The 27847-nt window shown below is 35.1% G+C and overlaps 5 protein-coding genes across 14 annotated transcripts; 1 reads left to right on the forward strand and 4 right to left on the reverse strand.

Annotated features, from left to right (window-relative positions):
• Positions 1–12917: 12917 nt before the first annotated feature.
• LOC137822859 (uncharacterized) lies at positions 12918–14143 on the reverse strand. Its single transcript, XM_068627875.1, has 3 exons — positions 13909–14143; positions 13763–13807; positions 12918–13501 (listed from the first exon to the last, which is right to left on the reverse strand). The coding sequence occupies exons 1-3, from the start codon at positions 14059–14061 to the stop codon at positions 13115–13117; spliced, it is 585 nt and encodes a 194-aa protein (XP_068483976.1). The 5' UTR covers positions 14062–14143; the 3' UTR covers positions 12918–13114.
• Positions 14144–15059: 916 nt separating this feature from the next.
• Positions 15060–19009, reverse strand: LOC137810100 (choline monooxygenase, chloroplastic-like). 10 transcript variants are annotated; one of them, XR_011080846.1, is made up of 9 exons: positions 18751–19009; positions 18354–18428; positions 18051–18268; positions 17669–17765; positions 17020–17383; positions 16354–16449; positions 16152–16245; positions 15373–15449; positions 15060–15274 (listed from the first exon to the last, which is right to left on the reverse strand). XR_011080846.1 is itself a non-coding variant. In XM_068611256.1 (9 exons), the coding sequence occupies exons 2-6, from the start codon at positions 18372–18374 to the stop codon at positions 16432–16434; spliced, it is 468 nt and encodes a 155-aa protein (XP_068467357.1). In that variant the 5' UTR covers positions 18375–18428; positions 18523–18744; the 3' UTR covers positions 15060–15274; positions 15373–15449; positions 16152–16245; positions 16354–16431. The 10 variants fall into 10 exon arrangements, 5 of the variants coding, with proteins under 5 accessions (XP_068467357.1, XP_068467364.1, XP_068467348.1 ...); XR_011080843.1 differs by lacking the exon at positions 18751–19009 and adding an exon at positions 18523–18744; XM_068611256.1 differs by lacking the exons at positions 17669–17765; positions 18751–19009 and adding an exon at positions 18523–18744 and having other exon boundaries at positions 17020–17113; positions 17262–17383; positions 18051–18263.
• Positions 19010–21320: 2311 nt separating this feature from the next.
• LOC137825439 (senescence-specific cysteine protease SAG39-like) lies at positions 21321–22439 on the reverse strand. The gene is made up of 2 exons (XM_068631108.1): positions 21998–22439; positions 21321–21913 (listed from the first exon to the last, which is right to left on the reverse strand). Exons 1-2 carry the CDS (start codon positions 22437–22439, stop codon positions 21321–21323), a joined length of 1035 nt encoding a protein of 344 aa, XP_068487209.1.
• A 2340-nt stretch (positions 22440–24779) lies between these two features.
• Positions 24780–25349, forward strand: LOC137805683 (uncharacterized). The gene has a single exon (XM_068605625.1). The coding sequence runs from the start codon at positions 24780–24782 to the stop codon at positions 25347–25349; it is 570 nt and encodes a 189-aa protein (XP_068461726.1).
• A 1510-nt stretch (positions 25350–26859) lies between these two features.
• On the reverse strand, positions 26860–27457 carry LOC137833388 (auxin-induced protein 6B-like). Its single transcript, XM_068641740.1, has one exon. It carries the CDS (start codon positions 27303–27305, stop codon positions 27033–27035), a length of 273 nt encoding a protein of 90 aa, XP_068497841.1. The 5' UTR covers positions 27306–27457; the 3' UTR covers positions 26860–27032.
• Positions 27458–27847: the final 390 nt, after the last annotated feature.

A 27847-nucleotide genomic window follows, 5' to 3' on the forward strand; every position in this document is an offset into this window, starting at 1 on the left:
TTTAGAGATAATTTTAACACCTTATGCATTTAATATGGATTTAGAGATAACTTTAAACAAGATATCAAGTAATACCCTATGTTCTACCATAAATCGAGAGGTCGAGTGCGGGTCACCCTAAACGATCTTACGGTCATTCGGTAAAAGCAGCGACTGTTGAACAAGATGCTTTGATGTCTCCAAATCCAAGAGGAAAGCTTGAAGACCTTGTTGATGGGTGTGTGTGTGTTGTCTAGTTGTTTGAAACTTGTTAATTCACTCCTTAAGATGATCCAAGTTCATTTGAATCTTCAACCTTTTGAAAAGATGGGTTTTATAAAAAGCTGTTGAAATTTCGAAACAACAGGTTGTTTTACCTTAGTAGTTTTTGAAAAGCTTGACTTTGTTGTCAAAGTCAATTCAACCGATTGTTTCGACAAAACAATCGATTGTTTTTCTGAAAACCTTAACAGAATTTTGTTAAGTGGTTTTAATATGTTTTAAATGATCCTAACTACCTTGGCTCCTTTATTAAATGTTTTTGACCACTTGATTGGTATATATAAAGGTTGTTTTATGCTCCTAATCTTGGTATATCAAAAACAATTTTTCCAAGATTTGAAAGAGCTTTGGATCATTCTTAAGTGTGTGAAATAGGATTGGGTTGTAATTCTGAACTTTAAGCTTTGTAATACCCAGGTGTATTTTATTCCCTTCTTCCTTGATTTCTATATTTTTGTACTTGTATTGCCAAGGAGTGTTGTATGTTCTTGAGGTGTTCAAGATCAACACTCTTGGTGTGGTTTCCAAGGTAGTGTGTTTCTTGAGGGGTTCAAGGTCACTACTTTGGTGTGTGGTGTTTGTAATCTAGTTTTGATTGCATAGTGGATTACCCAGTGGTTTCTGGGGACTGGATGTAGCTCTTGGTGTAAGAGTGAACCAGTATAAATTTGTTTGTGTGATTCTCTCTTTCCCTAATCTTACATATCTGTTTTAAGTTGTTTTTATTAACTGCTGATAAAAACAACCGGTTGAATCGCAAAAACAACCGCTTGATTTTCTGGAAATCAACTAAAACAACTTTGTGCTTTGTTTTCCTTAGTTTCTTTCTCTGTGATTCTTCATTGACTTTCATTATACCTTCAAAGTTTGCGAAAATCTTTCATAAACAATTCACCCCCCTCTTGTTTAAGGTCATATATTCTAACAGCGTCCATGTCAAAACATAGGTTAGCAATGAACAAAAAGATGGAACTCCGGCACACATCAACAGCTTAGGAAGACTCGAGAAACCATGGACACTCCAAAAGTAAGACACTGACACAAATGAATGGAAAAAACAGTTCACATCACCACACGGTGTATACTACCTCCAGCGGAGCCATGAGACTGTCGTCACGTCGGCATCCCTTCATCGAGTCAATCATGCAAGTGTCACTGCCATATAACTGGAAGAGCCCAATGATTGATAAGTGTGACGACAGTGGCGACCCGGACGAGCATGTCGACACCTATGTTACCTAGGTCAACTTGTACACGTCGAGGCCAAGGGCAATTAAAATACACCCTCCTCCCTTAACCTACCGAGGCGTCTTTTAAGGACAAAACATGACGGAGCACCAAACTCTAAGTAGGGCAATACCTCAAAAAGCGGTGATTGATCCTAACGATGCTATAATGAACTTATTAAAATAATCAAATTATATTTCAAAATTTATTAAAATAATAATCATTAAAACATCATATTATAACGAGAATAATAATATTTAGATACACCACTATTTACACTATTTTTTTATAATTAAAACATTACCACAATTTTAATTTACATAATTTATAACTTTAAAAATCCACTTTATACAATACATTATGTATCGGGGTTGGTACCAGACAAGCCATGTCGGTCTTAGTGATCGACTAATCGGTTGAAGACACATTTAAAGCATTTACAAGAAATAACAGTTAAGGTAGTTGCAAGAACTCCCTGAGAATCCAGAACACGTCCCACAAAATTCGAGCAACACCCCAAGAATTTAGGGAACCTTCCTAAAAATAAGCTAACAATAATATATCATAGATTCGGCCCATTACAATAGATGACATATGACTAAGCACTATAAATAAACCCTCTATAGGTGTAAGGTATGCTTTTAATCAGTTTTTGATACATACTCTGAATACTGAGTACTTATTGATCGTAAGAGTACCTTTTTCAATGGATAGTTTCAAAGCTTTGTTAGCCAAATTTAACACTCACTACGCTACAAGATGACCACATCACATGTCATCTTTAGCTCTTCTCAATGTCAGACAAGAGAACCCTTGTGGGCATTAATGGAGAGATTCAACAAATTATATGTGAGCATCGAAAACCTCATGCTAGAGATAGCCATGCATCATTTGATCTCGGCTCTCTGACCCGAACAATTCACTAATAGTTTGATAAAGAAACCAAAAAAAAATTTAGATGAATTGAAAAATCAAACAACCAAATTCATGCAAATTGAGGATCTACATGATTATCACAAGAACGCTTGAGCAGACAATGGAGGAGTCAAGGGAAAGGAGAAAGACCGAGGTACTCAATATATACCTAGTCGGTTTGAAAAATCCAGAGATAACTGAGGTCCTCGATTTCATATTTACACCCTATTAAATGCTAATCGGGGAAAAGTAAAGGATGAAGCCTTGCAAGCCGACCTAATTCCGGCATTGAAAAAACTACAGAGTCCAAGGGATGCTGACATGTCTAAACAATGTTGGTATCATCGCAACTTTGGTCACACGATCGAAGAGTACCCAACTTTGAAGGATAAAATATAAGAACTCGTTCAAGCTGGCAACTTGCTCAAGTTTGTTCAAACAAAAAAAAATAAGCTCATACCGATCTCCACAAAGAGAAATGTATGTGTCTAGAAAGGAATAAAGAGAACCATACCCCTAGCATGGTCAAGAATAAAGATCACGACGTCTTGAGGACGATCGACGTCCCTCAAAACAACAAAGAAGGAGCGAGAGCCTCAATAGGGGTGATCGTTCAAGAAGAAGCGAAAGTCCCAGACTTGACGATCGCTCAAGACGCGACGTTCCTGAAGTTATAAACACGATCACTGGAGGATTTGCACTCGGTGGGCGTGGCGTTAAGAAGGAGCGATCACGTCATTATTCTCGACATTCATTGCCAAGGAGCGAAAGCCCTAGATTCCATTCGAGACAATGCGTTCGTGGAGTAATAAAAACGATCGTGGGAGGATTTGCATCCGAGGGATGTTCCAGTTCAACCCGCAAGAAACATCTCCAAGCTATCCATTTAGTCCATTCAACCACTATCAGAGAATGACCGAGAGTACCTCCAATTCTCTCTACAGATGATGATTTTACTACTATTGGTCTAGCTCAAGACGACCCCCAGTAGAGATCGACAAATTTGCCATTGCCAAGGTTTTGGTAGATCAAGGCAGTTCGGTCAACATTTTATACTGGAAAACTTTCAAAAGAATGAGGATTCCAGAATTATAAATTCAACCCTATGATGATCAAATAGTAGGGTTTTCAGGAAAACATGTTGACACTCGAGGCTACACAGATTTGTATACAATGTTCGGTGAAGGCAGATACCTTTATAAAACAATCAAAATCAGTTATATTTTGGTTACTGCTAATACTTCATATAGTATCTTGCTCGAACGGTCGTCAATCAACCGCCTTCGGGAAATAGTGTCAACTCCGAACCTAGCTATGAAGTTCCCATCGGCTTCAGGTGACATAGTCATCGTTCATGTTGATAAAAAAAAGTAGCCTAAGATTTCTATGTAACAAGTTTGAAAGTCGAGCCTACCAATCGACTACGTTATAGAGAATCACCACGCGGTCGGCCAAGAGAATATAGAAGAGGACACTCACCAAGGTCCAGAGGGCCGATTAGAGATTGGTCTTGCAAAATAAAATCTACCAGAAGAGAGCATATGGTTACGTTGGTCGATCTCGACCCCCAATTGAATGATGCTCACATTGAACCTGACGAGGATTTTCGCCTGCTATCCCTACGTGATGAAGAACATGCAAAACATATAGGGACTTCGCTAAAGCCGATTGACGAAAAATTAGTAAGTCAAATACTTATTGACAATGCTGATTTGTTTGCTTGGATAGCCTCATATATGCCTGGAGTAAGTTCGGACGTCATTACATATCGTCTTTCAATTTACAAAGAAGCAAGATTGATCGCGTAGAAGAAAAGAAAAATGGGTGAAGAGAAGCGCAATGCTGCAACCAAAGAAGACGACAAGCTTGTCAAAGCAGGTTTCATAAAAAAAACACACTACACCATATGGTTGGCAAATGTGGTCATGGTCAAAAAATCTAATGGTTAGTGGAGGATATGTATACGAATTACATCAACCTCAACAAAGGTTGTCTAAAGGATTCTTATCATTTTACCAAGCATCTACCGTCTAATTGATGGAACAGCCAGTCATCATATTTTAAGTTTCCTAGATGTGTATTTTGGATACAATCAAATCCAAATGTATGCAAAAGACAAGGAAAAACAACATTCATGACCGATTGCGACAACTTCTATTATGAAGTCATGTCATTCGGCCTAAAGAACGTTGGTGCAACTTATAAGAGATTGATGGATTACATTTTTAAAGGCATGCTCGGCCAGGATGTTGAAGTTTATGTGCACGACATATTAGTCAAATTTGACTCATGTTTGCAACACATCCAAGATCTAAAAGAAGGTTTTAAAGCCCTTCGAGATCATGGTATGAGGCTTAACCCCGACAAGTGTGCACTCGAAGTAGAAGGAGGAAAATTTATGGGTTTTATGCTTACCCATCCTGGTATTGAAGCAAATCCAGAAAAGTGTAGGGCTATCACTAAAATGAAAAGCCTTGAAAATGTAAAGGAAATTTAGAAATTGATCGGCCAATTGACGACTCTCTCTAGATTTGTGTCGAAGTTAGCAAAAAAAACTAAGCCTATCGTCCAACTTTTGTGAAAGGCAGCTAATTTAAATGGACGACCGAATTTGAAGAAATCTTTCTTCATTTAAAAGCCTTCTTGGCAGCTCCCCGGTCATACAAAAACTAGATACTCAGAGACCAATTATAATATATCTTGCAGTCTCAGAGGAAACGGTCAATGCAACTCTAGTATAAGAGGTTGAAAAGGAGGAACGATTGATTTATTTCATTACTCGAGTCCTACATAGTGCAAAGGTTCGTTATAAGATGATTGAAAAGGTAGCCCTAACAATAGTTGTTACCGTGATACAAACCAAGACAACAAGAAGATGACCAAGGATGCACACTATGAAAGGTCATCTCAACATTCAAGTGAAGACCTCACTAGAGGGAGAAATGGACAAAGACCAGAGCATCTCAAGTTCTTTTTGCTGGTTTTCTTAAGAATAAAACAAGTTCTAAATAATTTTGGCTCACTTTGGTGGTCCAAATAGAAAATATAGGCTAGAATAAGGTACCTTTAGCATAATAGGGGGTGTGGGTAGCATTTTAGCTTGTTCCTAGCCCTTTTGGAAGACATTTTGACCTAGTTTCTAGAAGGACAAGCCTAGGATACGGGTTTGACTTAGTCAAACCCTAAGGCTGCCCATTTTTTTCCCTTTTCCCATCCTACCCCTTTAGCTTGTTCTCCAAGGCTCCTTCACCTATAAATAGGAGGCCCAGCTAGTGTATTTTACATGTTGAAATTAATAGAAGAAGAGTTACTATGCACAAATTGTGTGAGGTGTTAGTGAGGTTTTATTTCCTCTTAGCATTTAGGTCTTATCTTGTGAGTATCGAGAGCTTTCAAGTGGCGGCTATCATCACTTATCTTGGAGGTCAATCACACTCCAAGTGGCGTGTTCCAATTCTCAAATCCATCACATAAGCTTTCTCCTTCCTTTATCTATTCTTCCATTGTCATTCCATTTTTACTCTTTGTATCATGTTCTTGTTTGGTTTTCCTTGTATCCATTCGACAATTCTATTTGGTTTCCTTTCCTTGTTCTTTAATGTCGCACCTTCTAGCATCATTTTCACCTTATAATTGTCTTTTCCTTTTGCTCTTGTGAAGTGAACCTTCACACTTACTTAACCACTTGGTTAAGTTCGTGTCCAGTGGGGATCTTCTCAGAGTTCTCACCATATTCTTGCTTAAAATCCCAATCTAAGTAAAGTGTCACACCAAAAATGAACAATCCTAAAATCAACTCACATCACGTCGCATGAATAATTTGAATGTATTTTCAAAATCATCGTATAATAGTGAAGACCGAATATCCTATTATGAAGATCTTAGCTAAGCCCAATTTGGCTGGACGAATAATTGGATGGGTGGTTGAATTATCTGAATTTCAGATCCAGTATCAACCAAGGGGGACAATCAAATCTCAAGCCTTAGCCGATTTCACGGCTAAACTTAGCCCCCGATAGACCGAGGATGAAAATCTCCAATGGACCTTACATGTGGATGGTTCATCCATTGAAAATTCATGCGGAGCAGGTGTGGTGCTCGAAGGTCCAAGCGGTATTCTCCTCGAACAAGGATTGAAGTTTGGTTTCAAAACATCAAAAAACCAAGCAAAATATGAAGTTATTCTAGCCGACCTCAATTTAGCATATGATATGGAAGCTTAAAAACTTCTTTGTAGAAGCGACTCTCAGCTAGTGGTTGGATAACTTAAAAGGAGAGTTTGAAGTAAAAGAGTCTTTATTGCAGAAGTATTACCACCTCGGTCGGAATTTAATGCCTAAATTCAAAAGTGTTCAAATCGAACACATTCTCCACGAGCATAATGTTAGGGGTGACATGCTTTTGCGGTTGGCTACTATTAAAAAGAAAGGGCTCCACCGGCCGGTCATCTACATAAATCTCAAAAATCCCAGTTTCAGCACAGACGAATACTTGGCTATTGATGAAAAAGAAACCTGGATAACACCTATCAAATGCTTTTTAGGAAATAGTGAATGTCGTGCACAAGAGAAGAAGACAATGAGACAACAGACTGCTTGGTTTATCTTCATTGGTTCTGATCTCTATAGACAAGGATATACTCGGCCCTATTGAAATGTATATCACAAGATCAAGCCGACTATGTCATGCGTGAAATACACGAAGGCATATGTGGGAATCATTCAAGAGCAAGAACAATGGCTGCTAAGGTACTACGGACATGATACTACTGGTCGATTGTGCAGGGCGACTGTACAGTGTTTGTTCATAAATGCTTAAAGTGTCAGGGGTACTGATGAGAATCAAATAAAGGAGGCTTTTATTAATGAAGGGAGAGGTCATTCACCTACACATTTGAAGTTCTTCCTTCTAGTCTTTTCAAAATTAAACGAAGACATAAAATAAAGAGAGGATCAAGCCTAAAGCCAAAGAAGTCTACAAGTTTTCAAGAATAGGCTTCATTTAAATATCTCTCTTTATAGTTTCTTTTATAAATTTGTAAATAATATAGAATGTTTAAATACATAGTTTTTAGGAAAGGTGCTTAGAGGGAAACCTTAGATACCTCTTTTGTAAAAGCATCTTTAGGCATTAGTTTAGAATTTTCTAGAAGAGTACTCTTCATGCTTCATTTAGGCGCTATTAGTAAGTAGCATATGAAGAGTCTTTTGGTTAGCTTATGATGTAAGCTTCATGACCAGCCCTTGCTCCTATAAAAGGAGGGCTTAGGTCATTCACAATTCAGATTTGGAATTTGTAGTAAAGAAACTCTCCCAATTTGGTGATTGAGTGAGTGAGATTTGATTTCTCCTCTTCCTAGTCTCATCTTGAGTGCCTTGGTTCTCTCAAGTGGCGGCATTGCACACTTATCTTGGAGCATTCACACTTCAAGTGGCGTGTTCTTGCTTATTTTCATGTTTCAATTGGTTCATCTTCTTTCTCCTTGGATTTGTTCGGTGCATTTCAGTTTTGAAGCATTTTAATCGGTTCATTTCATTTGTTAAGCAAATTTAATCGGTTCATTTGCATTTTTACATCTTTTAATCGGTTCAATTGGCAAGAAATGGGTCTTCCATGTGAGTTTGGTGTTTGGTGCAAGTTTTGGTGAGTTCTTGAAACTTAGAACATTGATCCAATTCTATTAAAAGTGCCTAAGCTATCTCCAACTCAAGTTGATTCCATAAAATGTCAAAGAATCATCTATATCTTGCTATTGGAATCACATCAAGTAGGATACTTTATCTCACCAGAAACCCGATAACCTACATTGTATCCTTTCCTCATGGCCCTTTGCAAAATGGGGAATGGATATCATTGGGCCCTTCAAGCTAGGTAAAGGACAATGTAAGTTTCTTTTAGTAGGAATTGATTATTTTACTAAGTGGAGAGAGGTTGAGCTATTAACGACCATTACAGCACGAAACGTTCGAAATTTCGTATGGAAGAATATAATTTGTCGTTTTGGCATACCACATGTCATCATCATCATCACTCGATACAGTCTGACCTATGGTTCAAAGGATATGATCCTAGTTAAAGTCGGGGAACCTTCTCTACGACGTCAATTGTTTGATATAAACATCAATGAGGAGAGCCTATTGGTTGGACTTAAAATTAACACGAAATTTGGGAATAAAATACTCTTATTCAAATAAAGATCATAAAAATATAAAAAGATATAAATTCATAAATTAGGAATTATTTTATATATAAATTAACAATAAATCCTCATAAGTGCCTATATTTTAATATCAAATGACATAATAAATTTTAAGATTAATTTGACTAGAAGTTATTTAAAGAAAATGTATGAAGATTCTTATTCAATTTTATTGGTTGCTATCAACACCATTCGGTCAGAGTTTCAATCTATTAACTATTACAAGTTCAAATTGAAGAGATCGCATTCAATAAATATTATCAGTCGTCATACGAGCTATTGGTGGGCATGAGAAAAATATAAAACACTCGAATAAAGAAAAACATAGCATAAACTAAACAAACACATTCAAATTGTTTTTTGTCCACATCCGGGCCCAAGAAATATTAAAAATCGAAATGAAGTTTACAAGGGATCAAAAAACTCTTGAAGAGAGTATTCAACCTCGTTCAGTGGCTCACCACCAAGATGCTCTCCTTGGCCATCGAGGGCTCATCCCCAGAAGCGGGAACCAAATCAATAATAGGAGTGGTATTACCCATCCCTATATTCTTGAGCGACCCCTTCTGCCGCTTCGCTGCTTGTCGCCTTAATTGTTTCAGCACATTCACGAACTCAAGGTCAACATAGTGAATAAAAACACAAGTATATTAAAACGAAACATACTCATTAAATCTACTTATCGGTGGGTCGACTCATAGACACTTAGAATCTTCCGAGTTAGAAAAGCCTATTCAGAAGTTGGTCAAAAACATGGAAAACCTCCTTAGCTTTGACGTTCGAAACGACATGATCTTGCCATCGTTAGATCTCTTTGATAATTAGATTTGGATGATAAATTAATCAACAATTAAAACTATAGGTACCTAACTTTTTTTAATGAAATTTCACTAAATAGTCACACTTATGAATTACACCAAATACCGTACAAACATTACACGGATTGATTCTTCAGAGAAAAAGAAAGATAATTGTTGGAGCAACTTCTGTCATAAGAAGACATTTTTTGCACCATTTTCATAACACATTGATGGGGGACACTCAGGTGATTATCTCACTTATAAAAGGATTAGAGAATAGTTTTATTGGAAAGGGCTACATAAAGACGTTAGAGTTTGGGTCCAGAAATGTGTAATTTGTCAAAAAAATAAGCCTCTGTTACAATTGCCTAGATTACTACAACTGCTCTCTATGATAGAGCATGGAAATCCCTTTTAATAAATTTTATAATTGGTCTTCCAAAATCTAAGGGAATGACAATTATCATTGTGATATGTTAGGTCACCCTTTTGACACACCTAAAGTGGTACACTTTTTCTTTGACACAGTTGTCAAACTACATGGATGGCCTTGTGAAAAACAGAGATGCCATTTTTAATAGTGCCTTCTTGGAAAGAGTTTATGTCACATCATTCAGTCAAATTGTTGAAATCCACTAATTTTCACCCCAATTCCAATGGCCAAATGGAAGTTGTCAACAGAGTTTTGAAAGATTATTTAGGTTGTGTTACCGAGGACTTTCCAAACAAATAGGTTGACCATTTATTTTCAGTTGAATTATGGTACAATACCAAAATTCACACAACACTAGAATGATAACATTCAAAGCATTATATGGTTATCCTCCTTCAATGCCCAATACCACTTTGCAGGGAGATTCTCTGGTGGAAGCAATTGATTACACCATAAAAATTAGAGAACTGATTGTTAAAATCTTGCACCTCAATTTACAAAAAGTTCAGAATAAAATGAAACTATATGCGGATTAGAAAAGGATATATAAGGTATTTCATGTGGGAGATTTGGTCTACTTAAATATATATATGATCTGATGTGCGTGATGATCATTAATTGATTCCCATTGTTGTATTTGTAAAGCAATAAAGGTTTGTGTTGTGTTTTTACAGTAATGATTTTTCTATATCAAAAGCTTGCAAGTGTAGTAATGAATATTGCATGGTAGAAACTAAAACTTGTACATACTTTGAAAATTTCTAAGAGGTTAAATGCTTAGGCTATATGATACTTTTTCATTGTTTGCTTATAATGATTGGCTTTATCATTTGAAGGAAAATATGATTGCTTTGGGATTTTTTCTACGATTGGGAATTATATTATTTTTTCATAAACTTAGGTAAAGTTGTGGTTTGAAGGCAATTTTATGAGTTTGGCTAATTCGAACTAAGTTTATGGTATAACTTTGTGTTCAATTTTGTCTAGTTTATGCTTTATTGTTATTGTTATGGTTAGTTCAATTTGTTGCTTTATGGGTATGCCTTGTATAAATCAGTTAGTTACTATACAAATTCTAAAATCTAGTTTGATGTGAGTTATGATGAATATATAATTTGGAAAAAGTGGTTTGATATGACTTTTAAATGGCTTCTGGTTATTATTCCAATTTTATGGAGGAAACAAATTTGGTAAGCTAATTTTAAAAATTCAGAATCTAGATCAAATAAATGTCCAAACAATCTAATTAGTGTCATATTTAGTAAAGAACATCCATGTCGAGTTAGAAGACTATCATATGAAGTTTGTGCTACCCTTGCTTCTATGCAATCCATTACAAGACTATGTGATGAACTTTGCTTCATATATTGCAACTTCACCAAATATAGAGGACAATATTGTGAAGATGAAAAATAAACTTGCAACTATCAAAAATCAAATGTAAACAACTACTTGTCTATATTGTTTCTGGTCATGACGTTCCTGAACATTCCGCTGCAATGAGCGCTCATTTTGGTACATGCCTATATTAATGAAATATAATGGTAGTTTACTTAAGAAATGACTTAAATTTCTTATATTATTGTCTAAATTTATTTTAATAAGTATTAAAATTGAATAACTTATAATTATTTTTTATTTATTTTCGGGATGTTGAAAGTGATACTCCATCACCAAATAAAATAAAAGAATTAAGTGGAGAAAGCAAGACTAATTAGAAAAATTACTACAAATTTAGAAAAGTTTGTTGTGATATCAAAACTTTTAGAATATTCTGATTTTTGTTTTGGATATTTTAACTATGTAATTGTTAGATGCACTTTTGTTTTGTTAAACCAAAACAATGAATGAAGTTGTTGGTTAGTTAACTTTGTCTGTTGTTATATTTTATTATATTTTTACTAGTAACTATAAAAAATAATTTTATTAAATTATTAAATTATAAATGTTAATAAATAATTGTAAATAATTTAATATTTAAATTACAATAGTTAAAAATCACATATTATACTTTAAAATTTATTAGTATAATAATCCTTAAAACATTATTATATTATAACAAGTATTATGTCTAGATACCAGTATTTACATTGAAATTGTTTTTAATTAAACATTACGATATTTTTAATTGAAATAATTCATAATTTTAAAAATTCACTTTAAAAGTAATGTGACGTATAAATAAGACTTCTATCTTATATTTTTAGGACGATAAGATCTATAGTATATATCAAACTGTCAAGCACATATATAATAATGTTGGTAAGCCACCTTATAATTTCGATACTATTCAATCAAACTTAATTCAATAATACTATTTATTGTTGTAAAAGATAACTTTATGTTTTATTATTCTAATATTGTTTTTTTATATATATCAAAATGTGGGTTATTGAGTCTACCTACAACCAACTACCAAACAAGTGTTTGGTAGGTTCATTAATCTAACATTCTAATCCGTTTTGCCGTATGATTTCTAATTGGTGCGAGTTAAGGTTGCTCATCCGCGTAAATAAAAAAATAATTATTTTTTATTTTTTTTAAAAAATCATATGTTACAGTGATTTTTATTTTATTTTATTTTAAAGAATTGAATTTAATGTACTAAAAAAAAATATGTATTAAAAATGAATGTTTTATTTTAATAATATAAAAGAGTTAGTATTAAGAGTAACAGTGAATCTAATTTTTATGTAAAATTTTATATTTAAATTTTATTAATAAAAATAATATAAAAAAATAAATTTCAATAGAATAGTTAATAAATTAGTTATCTTCATTGAAATATTTTGTAGCAAAATTTTTATAGAATGCTCTTACACATACATATATAAGAAAAAATATATGCAAAACAAAAACTTAAATTATTTTTAATCAAACTTTCTAACAATATTCGTATTTCAATAAATTTTAAATAATTAATAAAAATTAATTTTTTAATAAAAAAAATTCTTATGAAACCCCCAATTATTTCATTTGTGGGACGGACCAATGAAAATATCCGCATTCCTAGCGAAGGTCAGCCGATATTGCTACCCTAGGTATAAAGAAAGGAAAATAATTAATGTTTACAGTAGTGTGCTATGTTCATTCAGTATTTAATATTTGGAAAATCACTTGACATTTACACGCATTTAGAATCTCTCACTTTATCTAACGTTTTAGTAGTCCTACGTAATAGACCAATTTCAATTTAAATGGTGTAACGCTTTGGAAACATTAACATACCATAACCAAAAAAAGGAAAGATGGCGAAGGATGCAGTGGTGATTCATCGACTTAGCAGGAAGCCAGAGAAGCGGAATCTACAGCTGAGGCAACAGAGTCCAGAGCGGCAACCTTACTCTTCTTACGCTTCGGCGCCATTTTCGTCGGTTTCAGCCTTCCTTGGAAATTTTCAGGGATTAGGTCACGGGTTTCGTCCATCCTCTTCGACTGCCTCCCGAATCCGAAGCTCTGATCGGAGGAAGCAGGCAACACGCTCTTGCCTTCCGAGAGACTGATTCTCTCGACGGAGGTTACGCAGCACTCTTGCCATTTCAGCTCTGCCAAATCTGCCACCACGTCCTCCAGTGCCACTGCCGCGAACGCCGAAACGCTGTCGCACAGGGTCGAACGTGGCACATTTACAAGATCCAGCGACTCCACCGCCTCCACCAGCACCTTCTGCGCAAGGAATCCAGATAGGTTTTTGCAATTTCTCAAGACGAAAACCTATTCGATAACCATCTCTTGTTGTTTGGAGATTTGTGGACAGAGAACTAATAAACTAAGGTAGTCTAGAACTTCTAATCTTAAAACGTGTTGAATTTAAAAGGAATTGAAGAATAAAAAATTAAGAACAAAACGGTAAAAGAGGCAACGTTTCCGGCGAAATATTGTTAGTAACCAAACAGAACATAAGATTAGCGTGATGGAGAATAGAACCTTGGGAGCGTGATGAATTTTCTTGAAACCGTGAATGCGGATGACCTGTGGCAGAAGGAAGAAGAAAAATAAGAATGAAATGCAGAGTGTTGAGAGAAAATTGTCAATGAAAATAAGAATTGAAAGGTACATAGAATGAATGGAACCTGATTGAGTTGATTGATTGTTAGGTGAAGAGTTTGACGAGAATGAAGGAGGTGGAGATAGTCCTCCAGCAACACTTTGTCCTTCTTCGAAGGCCGTTTCTTCATGGAGCTTCCTTGCGATTGCGGAATCGTGGTTGCTAATTCTTCTGCCATTGTTTCTGAACAGAATGAGAGAGGAAAGCCTCACCTTTTATATATACTATTGCGCGCGTTAAATGTTGGTTAACAATTACTAATTAAATAAATAGATAAAGCATATATAATATCATTACTCACATGACTAATTTTTCATTTCATTTTTAGTGAATGATTGATTAGAGAATACAAGTGTAGGTAATTTATGAAGAGTAGTGTACAAGTTATAATCATGCAGCAGGCACAGCTCTTTGCATCCTGATGTAGCCTTCTTCACCCCATTCTGTTCCCCATGAGTTCTTTACCAACCAATACTTCCTCCCATCATCACTAACACCATATCCCACAGCAGTCACACCGTTATCCAACTCAGTTCCACACGAACCATTGAGTTTGTTCTTCTCTTCTACTAGGCTCGTAGCTTCTTGAACCTTCTCGGCAAAAAAGTGGCTTAGTTTCTTCTTGAAGATTAGTAAGGCATGTGGCTTCAGCTTGGGCATGGTCATTCAAGCGCACTACAAAAAAAAGTGTATATTGTGGCGGTTTTTTTCGTATAAAGTGACGTTTATAACTGCCACAATATACGCTTGTGGCGGTTTCCCAAACCGCCATAGAACTGGCCGTCACAAAGTTTAATGTGACGGTTTTATGTTACCCGCCGCAACACCCGTCACTTTAAACATAGTGTAAGTTGTGACGGTTTTTATATGTAAGTAGTGTCTGTTATAACTGTCGCAATTTACAAGCATTGAAGAAAATTATGACACCATAGTATATATAAGTAGTGGTGTTTTTAACTGACGTAATTTTAATACTGAATAAATAAAATTTAACCACTTTTTTTTATAATTTGTTTTATACAATTATAAATTTTAACCACCACTTTTTTATAATCTTTTTTATAATCTGTTTTGTACAATTATAAAATTTAACCACCACTTTTGCATAATAAAATAAAATAATGTATAAAGTTATAATCATTCATTCATTTTCATTGAAAATTAAAGCACACATAATAATGTTCAAAAATTTATATATAATTGAAAATTAAAACACATATAAAGGTCGTACATTTCTAATCAAGTTTAAAATTACAACACATAATTGTTCAAAAGTTCATACATCCCTAATCAAGTTTAAAATTAAAACACACATCCTAATCAGTTTTGCTTCCAGCACTTGATCTTATTACTTGATTAGGTGATGGAGCACCACTTCCATAATCTGATGCCTGAAATAAATAATTTTAAGTTAATGAATTTGTATGTTTATAATTATAAAATAAAAGACACCAATAAAAGACTTCAGTATCGAAATAGTTGTTCTGACCTCTCCTCATTTTAACTACACCCTCTGAAGACCTCAATGTTGTTGTAACATAACGCTAGTGTTCCAATTGCCATTATCTGTCACAGTGCAGCACATGTCAAATAAACATCAAAATTACTAGGGAAAGATTATCAAAATAACTATTGCTAGATTCATTAAACATAAAATGAATATGACGAAACTAACACCCCTTTGACCCCAAAAAAAAATTAATAGTGCTTAAAGAAAAATAGGTTCCACATAGCATCAGATTGTACCCTGTAAATCCACCCAAGCAGCTTCTTCCTCTAGAACATATGCAACTCAAAAGAACAAATTTCTTATTCCACGTAGTATTATTAACTAAAACCAGCAAGGCTATATAGCTAAACCCTCACACAATCATGATCTATTAAAATCACTCAACCACAGGAAGACAATCTGTACTCTCACAATTATTGTACATGAAGTTTCTATTAAAAGATATTCTGTTTCTTGGCTTACCACTATGTATAGGTAAAACACTTAACTAAAAATTGTATAATAGATTGTTATTAACACATCTTTTGGGAAGTCTTAACTAAATCTTAAAAGAAACTGGCATAATATATTAATTTTACTTTTTCATATTTTATTGAACTGAATAGGGAGGAAGCTGAAATGATTTAACTCTTCTGAAACATAACATGGTATGCAAACAATATAAAAAATGCATATAAATTATTGTATATCATTGCAACATAGAGTGACATGAACTAAATAACAGTTCCATCAGAAGTAACTAAGTAAAAGAACAGTACCTGGGGTATAGCACAAAAACGAAATATAGACGAGCCTCTTAAAGCATACATGTATATTAAGGAATCTTCAGCATGCATCAGAGCTTTAGTGACCCTGTCATTTAAGCATTGTACTGCCTTAACAGAGTTCTCCTCATATTTCAAATCCTGGATTATAAAATTAAATTGAAGTGACAAATAAGAAACCCATACATCAACACACCTGAACATGGAGTCAAAGTCAAAAGGTATTTCATGTGTAAATTTGGCCATGCCAGCACCCATTTTTTTTGTAATGTCCTCAATTGCTTCCTGATAGCTGCAAATATCATTGACTAACATTTAACTTGTTTATCATAGAATATACAGCACAAATTTAATTACATAAATAACTGAGAAAAGCTAATAAAAAGGAAGTGAATCAATAGTCCATATACACGTCTCCGTTGGTCGGGAAATCTCTTCAATTTGAACAATATGAATGGGCCACAAAATCTAACCTGGAAAAAAATCTTCTACAGCTCCTCTAATTGTCCCTCTAAATACTCATAAAAACGAATATATATATATATATTGTTACTTTATAGTAAAATCGTTTAACATTTATGTACAGATTATGTACATAAAATATTTTTTTTATTGCCAACAAAATATATATAAAATTATGTAGAGATTTATGTAATAGATAGTTATTTTATATATATACTATTAAGAGTATAAATAATTTTCTGCTGATAGACCAAAAGGGAGCCCATATAAGAAAACAAGTTTTTGTTATCCTTAGTCCAATGGGGTTGATAGTGCAGTAAGTTAACAACAGATACATTTTAGAGACTCTGAATCATGGATAGAATATCGGGTATTATATGCCTACATAACTAGAAGTTACCTTCAGAGAGCGTTCAAGATAGTAGTCAAATATTACTTGACATTTGTTGGGTCCTTGTGGAACCACAAGATTGGTGTCCATCCAAGGTCCGTACCTATGAAGGCCAGCAAGCACCCCAAGTTATAAAGCATGCTAATTTGCAAAACAAATAATACACTTGAATATATCAAAATTTCTTGTTTAAATGAATAAGATGACTGAAAAAATGATCTACCATGCCTAAACAACAACAAAACAAGCACCTATTAATCATGAAGTTTGGGTAAATAAAAGCGTATATAGCTTTTCTTCCAAGTCGATCATAATTCTCTTTGCTTTTCTCTGAGCTACCTTCACAACTTTGGATGCTAACCTTTTCAAACATCTGTTGTCTCATTCATAAACAATCTTTTTAGAACATAAGCAACCAGATGTGTAACAAAAGAAATAAAAAATCCAGTGCCAAAAGTATTTATTATTTTAGCTCACTTTAGAAAATTATTTTAGTTAGTAGACTGATAAAGAAAATTCTTTATTCTGGTTGCAGAAAAGGATGAAAAAGTCATGTAACAAGGGTCCCAAAAAACCATCTACATGACTCAATTTTTCATGCTACAGTACAATAGCATGTAAAATGAAAAGATTTTTTAAAGACAGCAAAGAAGCTTACAGTGATAGAATAGGAATCCATCTTAAGATCAGAAACAAGGCCTTTATGTGCATACGGCACATGATAGCCACCATCTAAGTTAGTTATCACAGAATACCTTAAAAAAAAACCCTGAAATTGCTAAAGTCTTAGAAAAAAAACCCATTGAATCATACAAACAACATGGTGGATATAATAAAAGCTGATGTTTAAAATTTCTTGTAGAGAATGTTCACTTGTGAGATAAAGCAAATAGGTTTTACCTACTATACGTGAGAGTGAAGTTTCATAAACCAGATAAAAATCTGATCACATAATTATAAAGAAAATGTAACCGTAGCTCACATAATAAACAATAACTTCCAAGAAAAAGAATCAATTGAATCAAATAGTCAATTCATACCTTCCAATTGCATTCAATTGTGTATTCACGTCTGCAAACATAACTTAGTGAAGAATCAATTCCACTGGAACTCAGTACTTCTGAACAGCTATCCTGCCATTCCTTTGACACATTATGGCTATCAACTTTCTTCTGAGAGACATTCTCTTTTTCCAAATTGAGAAGAACAAAAGGTCCCCAGGTAGCTGCTTTGATTGGTAAAAGGCCAAAATCCTACCCTTCATGATCACAGAGAAATCAGTTGACCTTTCCCTCTGAAAAATATATAGTACAAGAAACTTATCACGGAACATATCTGCATACATTTATATTGAAATTTCGCATTCCTGATATTCTAGTGGCCTTTATAAGTGCTCCATTGAAACCATAAGTCCTCCCCTGCAGAAATCATCGTATTTTCATATCTAAGTTTTCAAAAATAGAAACCTATATGAGAAAGTATCAGATCATGATAACTAAGTACAGCTATTACCTGTGAAGGAAAGCTTGACAATTATGTTTTCAATTTCACAAGGATCATAATATAAAAAGAGAGGAGATCTATAGAGAAGAGAATCAAAACTGCCCATGTCAGTTCCTTCAATTACACATCAAACAAAGCACGAAACATTCAAAAAATAATCTACGAAGCAAGCACATCCAAAACATCAATGAAGCCGATGGTCGACATTGATAAGAGAATGCGCAAGCATTTAATTACCTTCAAAACGACCTCTTCACATCAGAGGCGTAATTTGAACTTCTGAAGGCGATAGGGTTTGATTGTGTTGAATCCCTGCAAGGAGGTGGCGATGGCGGATGCGAGAGTAGGGTTTTGTGACAATAAACGTGTGGAGGCAGAGAGCGCTAGGGTTCGTATGGAGGGAGAGAGCGCTAGGGTTTGTGTAGAGGGAGAGAGCGCTAAGGGTTCTCCACATAGGGACGAGAGTGTTGTGGAGGCAGAGGAATGAGAGTGAAGAGCGTTAGGTTTTCCAAACTGAAATTCAAAAAAAAATTATTTTCTTAAGTTTTAAAAAAAAAAATTCAATTTTCAAAAATTCAATTTTCAATTAGTTTTCGTGAGAGTAACTTTAAAAAAAGGAATAAAGTAAGTTTTAAAAAAAATCCATTTAAAAAAAAATTATTTTCTTAAGTTTTCAAAAAAAAATTCAATTTTCAAAAATTCAATTTTCAATTTTTAAAACTCAATTCAATTAGTTTTTGTGAAAGTAAGTTTTAAAAAAAAAGAATAAAGTAATTTTAAAAAAAAAATCATTTTCAAGTGAAAGCAAGTTTTCAAATATGAAGGAAAATTGTGACGGTTAAAAATGACATAATTTAAAAGATAATTGTGGCGGATAATGAAATGACGTATTATACTGAAATTTGTGGCGGTTATTAATAACCGCCATATTAAAACCGCCACTATTTACACATTTTTTTGTAGTGGCGGTTGATCTCGGCTCGTAGGTGTTTTACTTTCCTCTGAAGCTCCACGACACTTTGATCTTCAGTAGATTTCTAACTTCGTGCTTTAGAAACAACCAAGCAACCCATTGCCAAGGTCTGCCCAATTTGCTTCATGGTGTCGCGAAAGAGGTGTTCTTCGTCGAAGGTCATGCGCTTGTCCTTGTCATCGCTGGCAGGAAGACGTGTTCACCATAGGTTGGGACGTCGAAGTTCGAATCCCACAAGCTCTTCCTCTTAGAGCTCTTCGCTTCGCCTTCTTGGATGACAATTACATCTCGGTGCGGGGCATGGCCTTCTGAAAGAACAATGTCCTGATGGGGGGCTCGACCATCCAAGTGAGAATGCTCAGTAGGGGGAGCAGTTGCTTTCCTTTTTCTTTTAAAAACAAGCCCCGAGGTGGTTTCTTCCTCCCGCTCAGTCGGGGCTTGAGTAATGGTGACTGAAGCTTTCTTTTTCTGAGTTAAAGAATCCTTGGACATGTTGCCAACTGCCCTAATTTTTTAGCCCAAGGGTACATAACACTGTAATCCATCACAAAGATAACTAGAAAACAAGCACAAACACAAACAAGACACAAGTAGTTCAAGGCAAAGAAAATGAATCCAAAGGAAATCACATTTCAAATAAAGAAAGCGAGTCCAAATGAAATAACTGTTCAAACAAAGAAGGCGAATCGAAAGAAAATCCCAATTCAGACAATGCAATCGATAAGGTGAATGAGTATTCGATAATAGAGAGTAGTTGAAGGAAAATACCTGGTGTGATAGCTGATTGGAAAGAAGAAGTGTGAAGGAAGCTTTCTGGTGAAGGAGAGGTTTGAGAGCGCAAGAGTGCCGAGGTATGAAGGTTACATGAAGCGTAAGTAGAGAAATGGGTTTTTTAGCATTTAAAGAGGGAAATGAAGCGGCAGTGCTTTCTGGCCGTTAATGCCATGCCACCTATACGCCCACGATACAATATGGTGAGACATCTCATCAGAAACGCTTCGACAACCGCACCTCGCCTTCCCGCTGGGGAAAACGTCGTGTTAGCCGCCAAATGCTGGTAAGCCTCTTCGCCTAGACAAGCTCGAATCGAGCCTAGGGGCTAGTGTAATGGACAAGATTGTTGAAAACCTCAGTCCAAGCACTTTGGTATGGTCAACTCGGTTTTTGGGCCAATATGGGCTCAAAGGGTTAGCCAAGAGCTCAATCCAAGTGCTGGAGTAAGACAACTCGAAAAATATAGTTAAAAATAGAAGGAACATTATGTTTTTTTATAGCGCATACGGTAATTCAATGCAAATAAAAGCTATTGAGAATAATGTTGTTCGTACCCAAGAATAATGGTGCACATGTAGAGAAAATATGTTTATGTTGTTTGCACCCGAAGATAAGAGGTGCACGTGAACAAGTGATTTTTCTATTATGATTATATGACTTTCTATTGAGATTATGTTCTCATTAGTAAAAGCTATTGAAGGGAAATCTATAAAAGGGGTTTGAGACTCCCGGTAAAGATACCCTATTTCTGAATACTTGAGACTGAAACTGAATATTTATTTTGTATGCTCTCACTTAGTTGATCGTCGGAGTGTGATCAACAGGTAAAGCCTCCTCTGTTCCAGTGCACCAAGAAAAGTCAGACCAGAAGTGGAGCTCTCCATCCAGTCCAAGCGAGATCAACCGGCGAGAATACAGCCCACAATCCTATCATTTTAATATTTTTTCATAAGCATCATTCCCCTTTTTTTTCATTTCAATTTTAGTAAATGATTGATTTGAGAATATAGAGTTAAACACAAGTGTAGGAAATTTATGAACAGTAGTGTACAAGTTATAATCATGCAGTAGGATAAGATGCCATCATCGCTATCCCACAGAGTCCTTCTGCAGCAGCTACATCTCTTTGCATCCTAATGTAGCCTTCTTCACCCCATTCTGTTCCCCATGAGTTCTTTACCAACCAATACTTCTTCCCATCATCGCTAACACCATATCCCACAGCAGTAACACCGTGATCCAACTCAGTTCCACACGAACCACTGAACACACCACTTTTGTAAAACTGAAAGTCAGATCCACTGGCATCAATTGCTACAGAAACTGGTTGACTGCTAACAGCTTTCTCAAGGGCGCTTTCGTTGTTAACGGGGACATCTTCGTACCCAGTAATGGTTGCACCATTCACCGCTTCTGCCTTTGCATTGCACTTTCCATCTACACCCTTATAGGGGTAATTCACTTCAGTGTTTATTCCATGATTTTTTATGATGAATTTGAAAGCACCATCCATAAAACCACCTTCACACCCTTGGTCCACACCTTTTGTGTCACAGTCAACAAGTTCTTGTTCTGACAAAGAGATCAATTTTCCAGAAGTCAGTGCATGGATTCCTTCAGTTGCTGCAACCGCTGAAAACGCCCAACAACATCCTACAAGATAAATTAATAGTTAGACAATCATTGAGTTTATAATTTGACATGGAAATGTGAATGAAGAATGATGCATTTTCTTACCACATTGACCTTGGTCCTTCACGGGTGTAACTGCACCCTTCTGCCTCCAGTCTACTGTGGACGGAATTGTAGTCACATTTTCATACTTAAAAGTGGTTGTCCTTAGGATTGAGGAACACATGTGCCCCTTGAATCTGTTTCTGCCTGCTATGAATTCCTCGTTGGTGAGGTCTGCAAATTGATTAGTGCCTAGCTGGTAAGGTTTATTGGCAGCATTGTTGAAGGTTTCAATATAATTCACATTTTTCTTGAATATCCTGAAACGCTTTTCCCTTTCCTCAGGGTCCTTGTACACACTGCCATAACGAGTCATCCATTCTTCATGCCTCTCATACATGGAGACATCATCTTGGAGAGTGCGACATGTGACTTGAAAACCCCAGAATCCCATGCAGAAAAGCAACGCCAATGAAATATGATAGAATTGATTTTTTGAAACCATGGTGGCTTGAGTGTGACAGTAATTGGAATAACTACTTTGCCGCTGAGTGAAGTGTGTGAAAGATTTGTTATGGTATTTAGGATTGTTTCTGGTGTTTATATAGGTATGTTAACGTTGAATTCTAAATTAGTTTTAAGCTTTATACTTAAATCTCAAAGCACGTACCTACGAAATTAGACTCTTGTTGTGCTGTTATGGACAAATTGTTTGTCAAGCGTAGATGCTTCCAACTACCATACTGCCAAACTACCTTTCAAGAGGACTGTGCGTGTTGGAAAAGTTTTAGAGCAATAAAAAATGGAGCTTTCAAAGATTTATCAACTGTGCAGGAAAATTGCTAATGCATAATGAAATAAAAACTTGGAATCTTCTAAATCAAATTTATAATACATATTTACTTTCTAAGTTATATCGAACATAAATACAAAAACATATACACTTTAAAATAATTAAACTAATAATTATATTCATATAGATACTTATATAAAACTTTCAATCACTACAATGTTAAATTATTATAATAACAATGTTAAATTAATAATAATATCATAACATATTCCCAGTATGGATGTATGGATAAAATATTTTGTAATTATCCAGTAAATAGTCCCTTTGTTTGGTAGAGAGGACAGTCATTCCCAATATAGATATTCGGTTATGCATTAGCAGAATGCATGCATGCACTTGAAACAATCAAATTTCCAAACTTCTATAATTCCAAACTTTGAACCACTCCCACACTGTATAACAGCCACTTGACAAATAATTATTGGTTTAATATTTAACGTAAAATTGATTATAAATACCATCAAATACTTATAATCATATAGAAACTTCCAGAACACATTTTCTAGACTAACTATTTAGAAGTGAATTTAAACGGGCTTAAAAATAGATTCTGATATGGCGTTAAGAAGTCAATGATCCTGCAAACTATTACTGGCTAGGAAGATGTCCCAGTTTTTGCATTCTGATACAAAGTAGGCTTTAAGCTAAAGGAATCAGGACCATAAATGAGTCAAAGAGAAAAGTAGGAAGGCACAGGTGTTAGAGAGAGAGAAAATAAATTGTATGAAACAATTGTAAATCATTACAATGACACAGAAGGAAGGTTTGTGTGTATATAGTATTGACAGAGTGCGGTTTAACCACACAAAGAAATGCTCTAAGAAATATGAATTTGTCATTTGAATGGTCTTTCCCCTCTCTTCCTCAAGAAAGGGAGATCTCTACAAGTTGAGAAGACGTCTATGTTAAAAAATGTCTTCATTAATCTATGTCAGTGTCCAAAAGTATACTACTATTTGTCAATTGAAGCAACACGTTATACGTCGGAAGACATCTTCACTGCAAGGAGTTGAGAGACCACCAATAATGGGATGTTCATATCCGTACTCTTCAACAGGTTGATTCAACAAGTCCTGAAATGAAGGTTGATTCAAGTATGATAAGGGGACTACAAACCGCTTCATTTTCTCTCCGACATAGACTGCAAGATAGCCCTTTGGCACATCCCCTGCTTTTGAAGATGCTTGATTTGTTGCAAATAATGCCTTTCGGATACCATGTAAACGAAACCCCATTGTGTTGATCTGGGATGAGAATGGTATACGAAAAGTCTTGAGAATAAGCTCTTGAGTTTGGAATGCTCTAGGATGTGAATGATCTGTGTTTATCCTATAAATATATGTATCATTGACATAGTATTGTTAATTAACCAAGTAAATATATGCTATACGAAATATGAATTTGTGATTCTAAAGGTTTGTCCATAGAAAGGGAGATGTTTACATGTTGAGAAGACGGCCATTGTTAGTCTCCTAAATTGTGAAATTTGTTATCCATTGAGCAAAATGTACAGACTGAAACTAAAACAGAAAATAGAGAGGAGCTGCTTTAGTGATTGAATTCATGGCATATAAACAAAAGAATTATACAATTTGAATTTGTCATTCTCGAGAAAGGGAAAAAGGATTACAAGCTCGCATTAAACTCAAAGCCGTCAGCCGTCATCAGTTTTATTTTAGCATTTGAATAGCCAATAATTATTATCTTTAATTCTAGTTTTGAATGTCATTTATACTATGATTTAAATGTAAATTATAGTATAGGTTTTATGATAGAGAAGGTAGAATTTGAGAAGTCTATTGTAAGACTATTTAGAGAGATTGTATTCTTATTTGAAAAGTAGCAGTGAAATAAAATTTATATTCTCTGTTCACAAGTATCTTGCTCTGTTTTATTCCCTCAACACCAACAATTGGTATCAGATCTATTTTCTTGAGGGATCTGTGAGGTTAGTAGAGTGCACCAATGGAAGGAGGATCAAATTTTTCAGTAATGACACCACCTGTCTTTGATGGAGACAATTATCAAATGTGGGTTGTTTGTATGGAGACCTACCTAGAAGCATTGGATTTATGGGAAGCTGTAGAAGAGGACTATGAAATTCAGTCCCTTCCAGAAAACCCTACGGTGGCACAAATAAAATCACAGAAGGAAAAAAAGATGAAGAAATCAAAGGCAAAAGCATGTCTATTTGCAACTATATCTCCTATGGTATTCACAAGGATAATGTGCTTGAAGTCAGCAAAAGAAATTTGGGATTACCTCAAGGCAGAATATGAAGGTGATGAGAGGATTTGTGGAATGCAAACCCTGAATCTAATCAGAGAGTTTGAATTGCAGAGAATGAAGGAGTCAAAATCCGTAAAAGAGTACTCGGACAGACTTCTAAGCATTGCCAACAAAGTGAGGTTGCTTGGATCTGTGTTAAAAGATTCAAGAATTGTGGAAAAACTGCTTGTAACCATTCTAGAGTGGTTTGAAGCCACCATAACAACCCTGGAGATTACAAAGGACCTATCAAAGATTTCTCTTGCAGAGCTCTTAAATGCTTTACAAGCATAAGAACAAAGAAGAGCTATGAGACAAGATTGAGCAGTAGAAGGAGCCTTACTAGTCAAACATGAAGGTGGCTGGAGAAACAAAGGTAAAAATTATCCTCCTTGTAAGCATTGCAACAAGTTAGGTCATCCACCGTTTAAGTGTTGGAGAAGACCTGATGCTAAGTGCAACAAGTGCAATCAACTTGGGCATGAAGCAATCATTTGTAGAAACCAAAGTGAACAACAAGATGTAGATGCTCAAATTGCAAATGAGGAGGAGGATGTACTTTTCGTTGCAACTGTTTTTTGCAGCAATATTTCAAGTGCATCTTGGCTAATTGACAGTGGCTGCACCAACCACATGACACATGACAAGGAACTCTTCAAGGAATTGAGAACTACTGATATTAAAAGGGTGAGGATTGGAAATGGTGAACACCTTGCAGTAAAAGGAAAAGGCGCAATAGCTATCACAAGCTATAAAGGTATAAAAATCATTACAAATGTTCTTTTTATGCCATAGATTGATTAAAATCTTTTGAGTGTTGGTCAATTGTTGGAAAAAGGCTATAAAGTGATGTTTGAAAATAAACATTGCTTAATCAAAGATGTTGATGGCAGAGATTTGTTTAAAGTTGAAATGAAGGGAAAAAGTTTTGCTCTCAATCCAATGGAGGAGGAGCACATGGCCTTTAAATCCAAAGAAAGTGTCACAGAAATTTATGTACCTGACTTGAAGAGTAATATTCTCAGTATGGGACAATTATTGGAGAGTGTTGAAGCAAAATTTGATAACCTGGTATAATCATTATCTTTAAAGCTCATTGAAGTCAAAGTCTTTCTTAAATCCTTTTAACTCAAAGGGTGAAAGTGGAGAATATTTTATTTGGAAAATTAAAACTAATTCAATTCAAAATTCTGCACGGATTGATGCAATGAAGAAAATTGAAGTTGCTTCTAATCAAGGACAGTATGGTGACTACTGGAAAAATATAATATTGGAGGCAGTTGGGGTAAGGAAAAATATAAATTTGGAAGTGTGAGCGATAACAACCTGAATGAAAAATATGAAATGTTTGAGTTTAAGAGGGAATTGTTAGCATTAAACTCAAAGCCGTTAGCTGTCATCAGTTTTATTTTAGCATTTGAATAGCCAATAATTATTATCTTTAATTCTAGTTTTGAATGTCATTTATACTATGATTTAAATGTAAATTATAGTATAGGTTTTATGATAGAGAAGGTAGAATTTGAGAAGTCTATTGTAAGACTATTTAGAGAGATTGTATTCTTATTTAAAAAATAGTAGTGAAATAAAATTTATATTCTCTGTTCACAAATATCTTACTCTGTTTTATTCCCTCAACACCAACATATACGAAATATGAATTTGTGATTCTAAAGGTTTGTCCATAGAAAGGGAGATGTTTACATGTTGAGAAGACGGCCATTGTTAGTCTCCTAAAATGTGAAATTTCTCCATTGAGTAAAAAGTACAGACTGAAACTAAAACAGAAAATAGGAGGAGCTGCTTTAGTGATTGAATTCATGGCATATAAACAAAAGAATTGTACAATTTGAATTTGTCATTCTGTTTCATTTCCCTCTTTCTCGAGAAAGGGAAAAAGGATTACAAGCTAGGAGATGCCTATTGTACAAAATTTCTCCACTAATCTATGTCAGTCTTCAAGAGTGAGATATATTGTCAATTCAAGAAAGAAGTTATACGTTGGAAGACGTCTTCGGTGCAAGGAATTGTGAGGCCACCCATGGGATGATCATATCCAAATTCATCTTCAGCCTGACTCAACAAGCCTTGAAATGAAGGTTGGTTCAAGTATGATATGGGAATCATAAACCGCTTTTGTTTCTCTCCAACATACACTGCAAGATAGCCCTTTGGGACTTCTGAAGATTTTGAAGCTGCTTGGCTAGCTGTGAATGATGCTCGTCGAATAGCAGGTAATCGGAAACCCATTTTTTGTGCTTGATTGAATGAAGTAGAAGAATCTCAAATCTTGAAGGAAGGAATCCAAGTGTTGAAGCTTGAGGGTTGCAATGGCATGTGTTGTTTGTGAAGACAAGGGATAGTGTATATATAGTTTTTAAGATTGTGGGAAGGAAAACCAAATCCCTGAGAGGAATAGTGTTAAAGGATAGAGGGCATACGCATGAGATATCACATGGTGTTGTCTTCAGTGCCTCTATCAAGGATAGAGTTGAATGGACGTGTGAAACCCCACCTTATTAAACAACGATCAACATAAAAGTCTCCACCTATTGTTCATTCATTCATCGGTATTCCATAATTTTATAGACATGCTGTAAACATGTTTTCTCACATTATGTTGATTGAAGCTAGAATGTATTTTGTGGGTGATGAATTTTAGAGCAAGGGGTAACGAAATATCTAGATAATTCTATATGTTTCTGAGGTTGAAGGAATGCATCTCTTATATTTCAAGCAATTTAAATACACTGAATCAACATATAAAAGATCTTTCTACATGGAATCGGGAG

The sequence above is a fragment of the Phaseolus vulgaris genome, chromosome 11, assembly GCF_000499845.2.
Source record: "Phaseolus vulgaris cultivar G19833 chromosome 11, P. vulgaris v2.0, whole genome shotgun sequence".
In the NCBI taxonomy this organism is placed as follows: domain Eukaryota; kingdom Viridiplantae; phylum Streptophyta; class Magnoliopsida; order Fabales; family Fabaceae; genus Phaseolus; species Phaseolus vulgaris.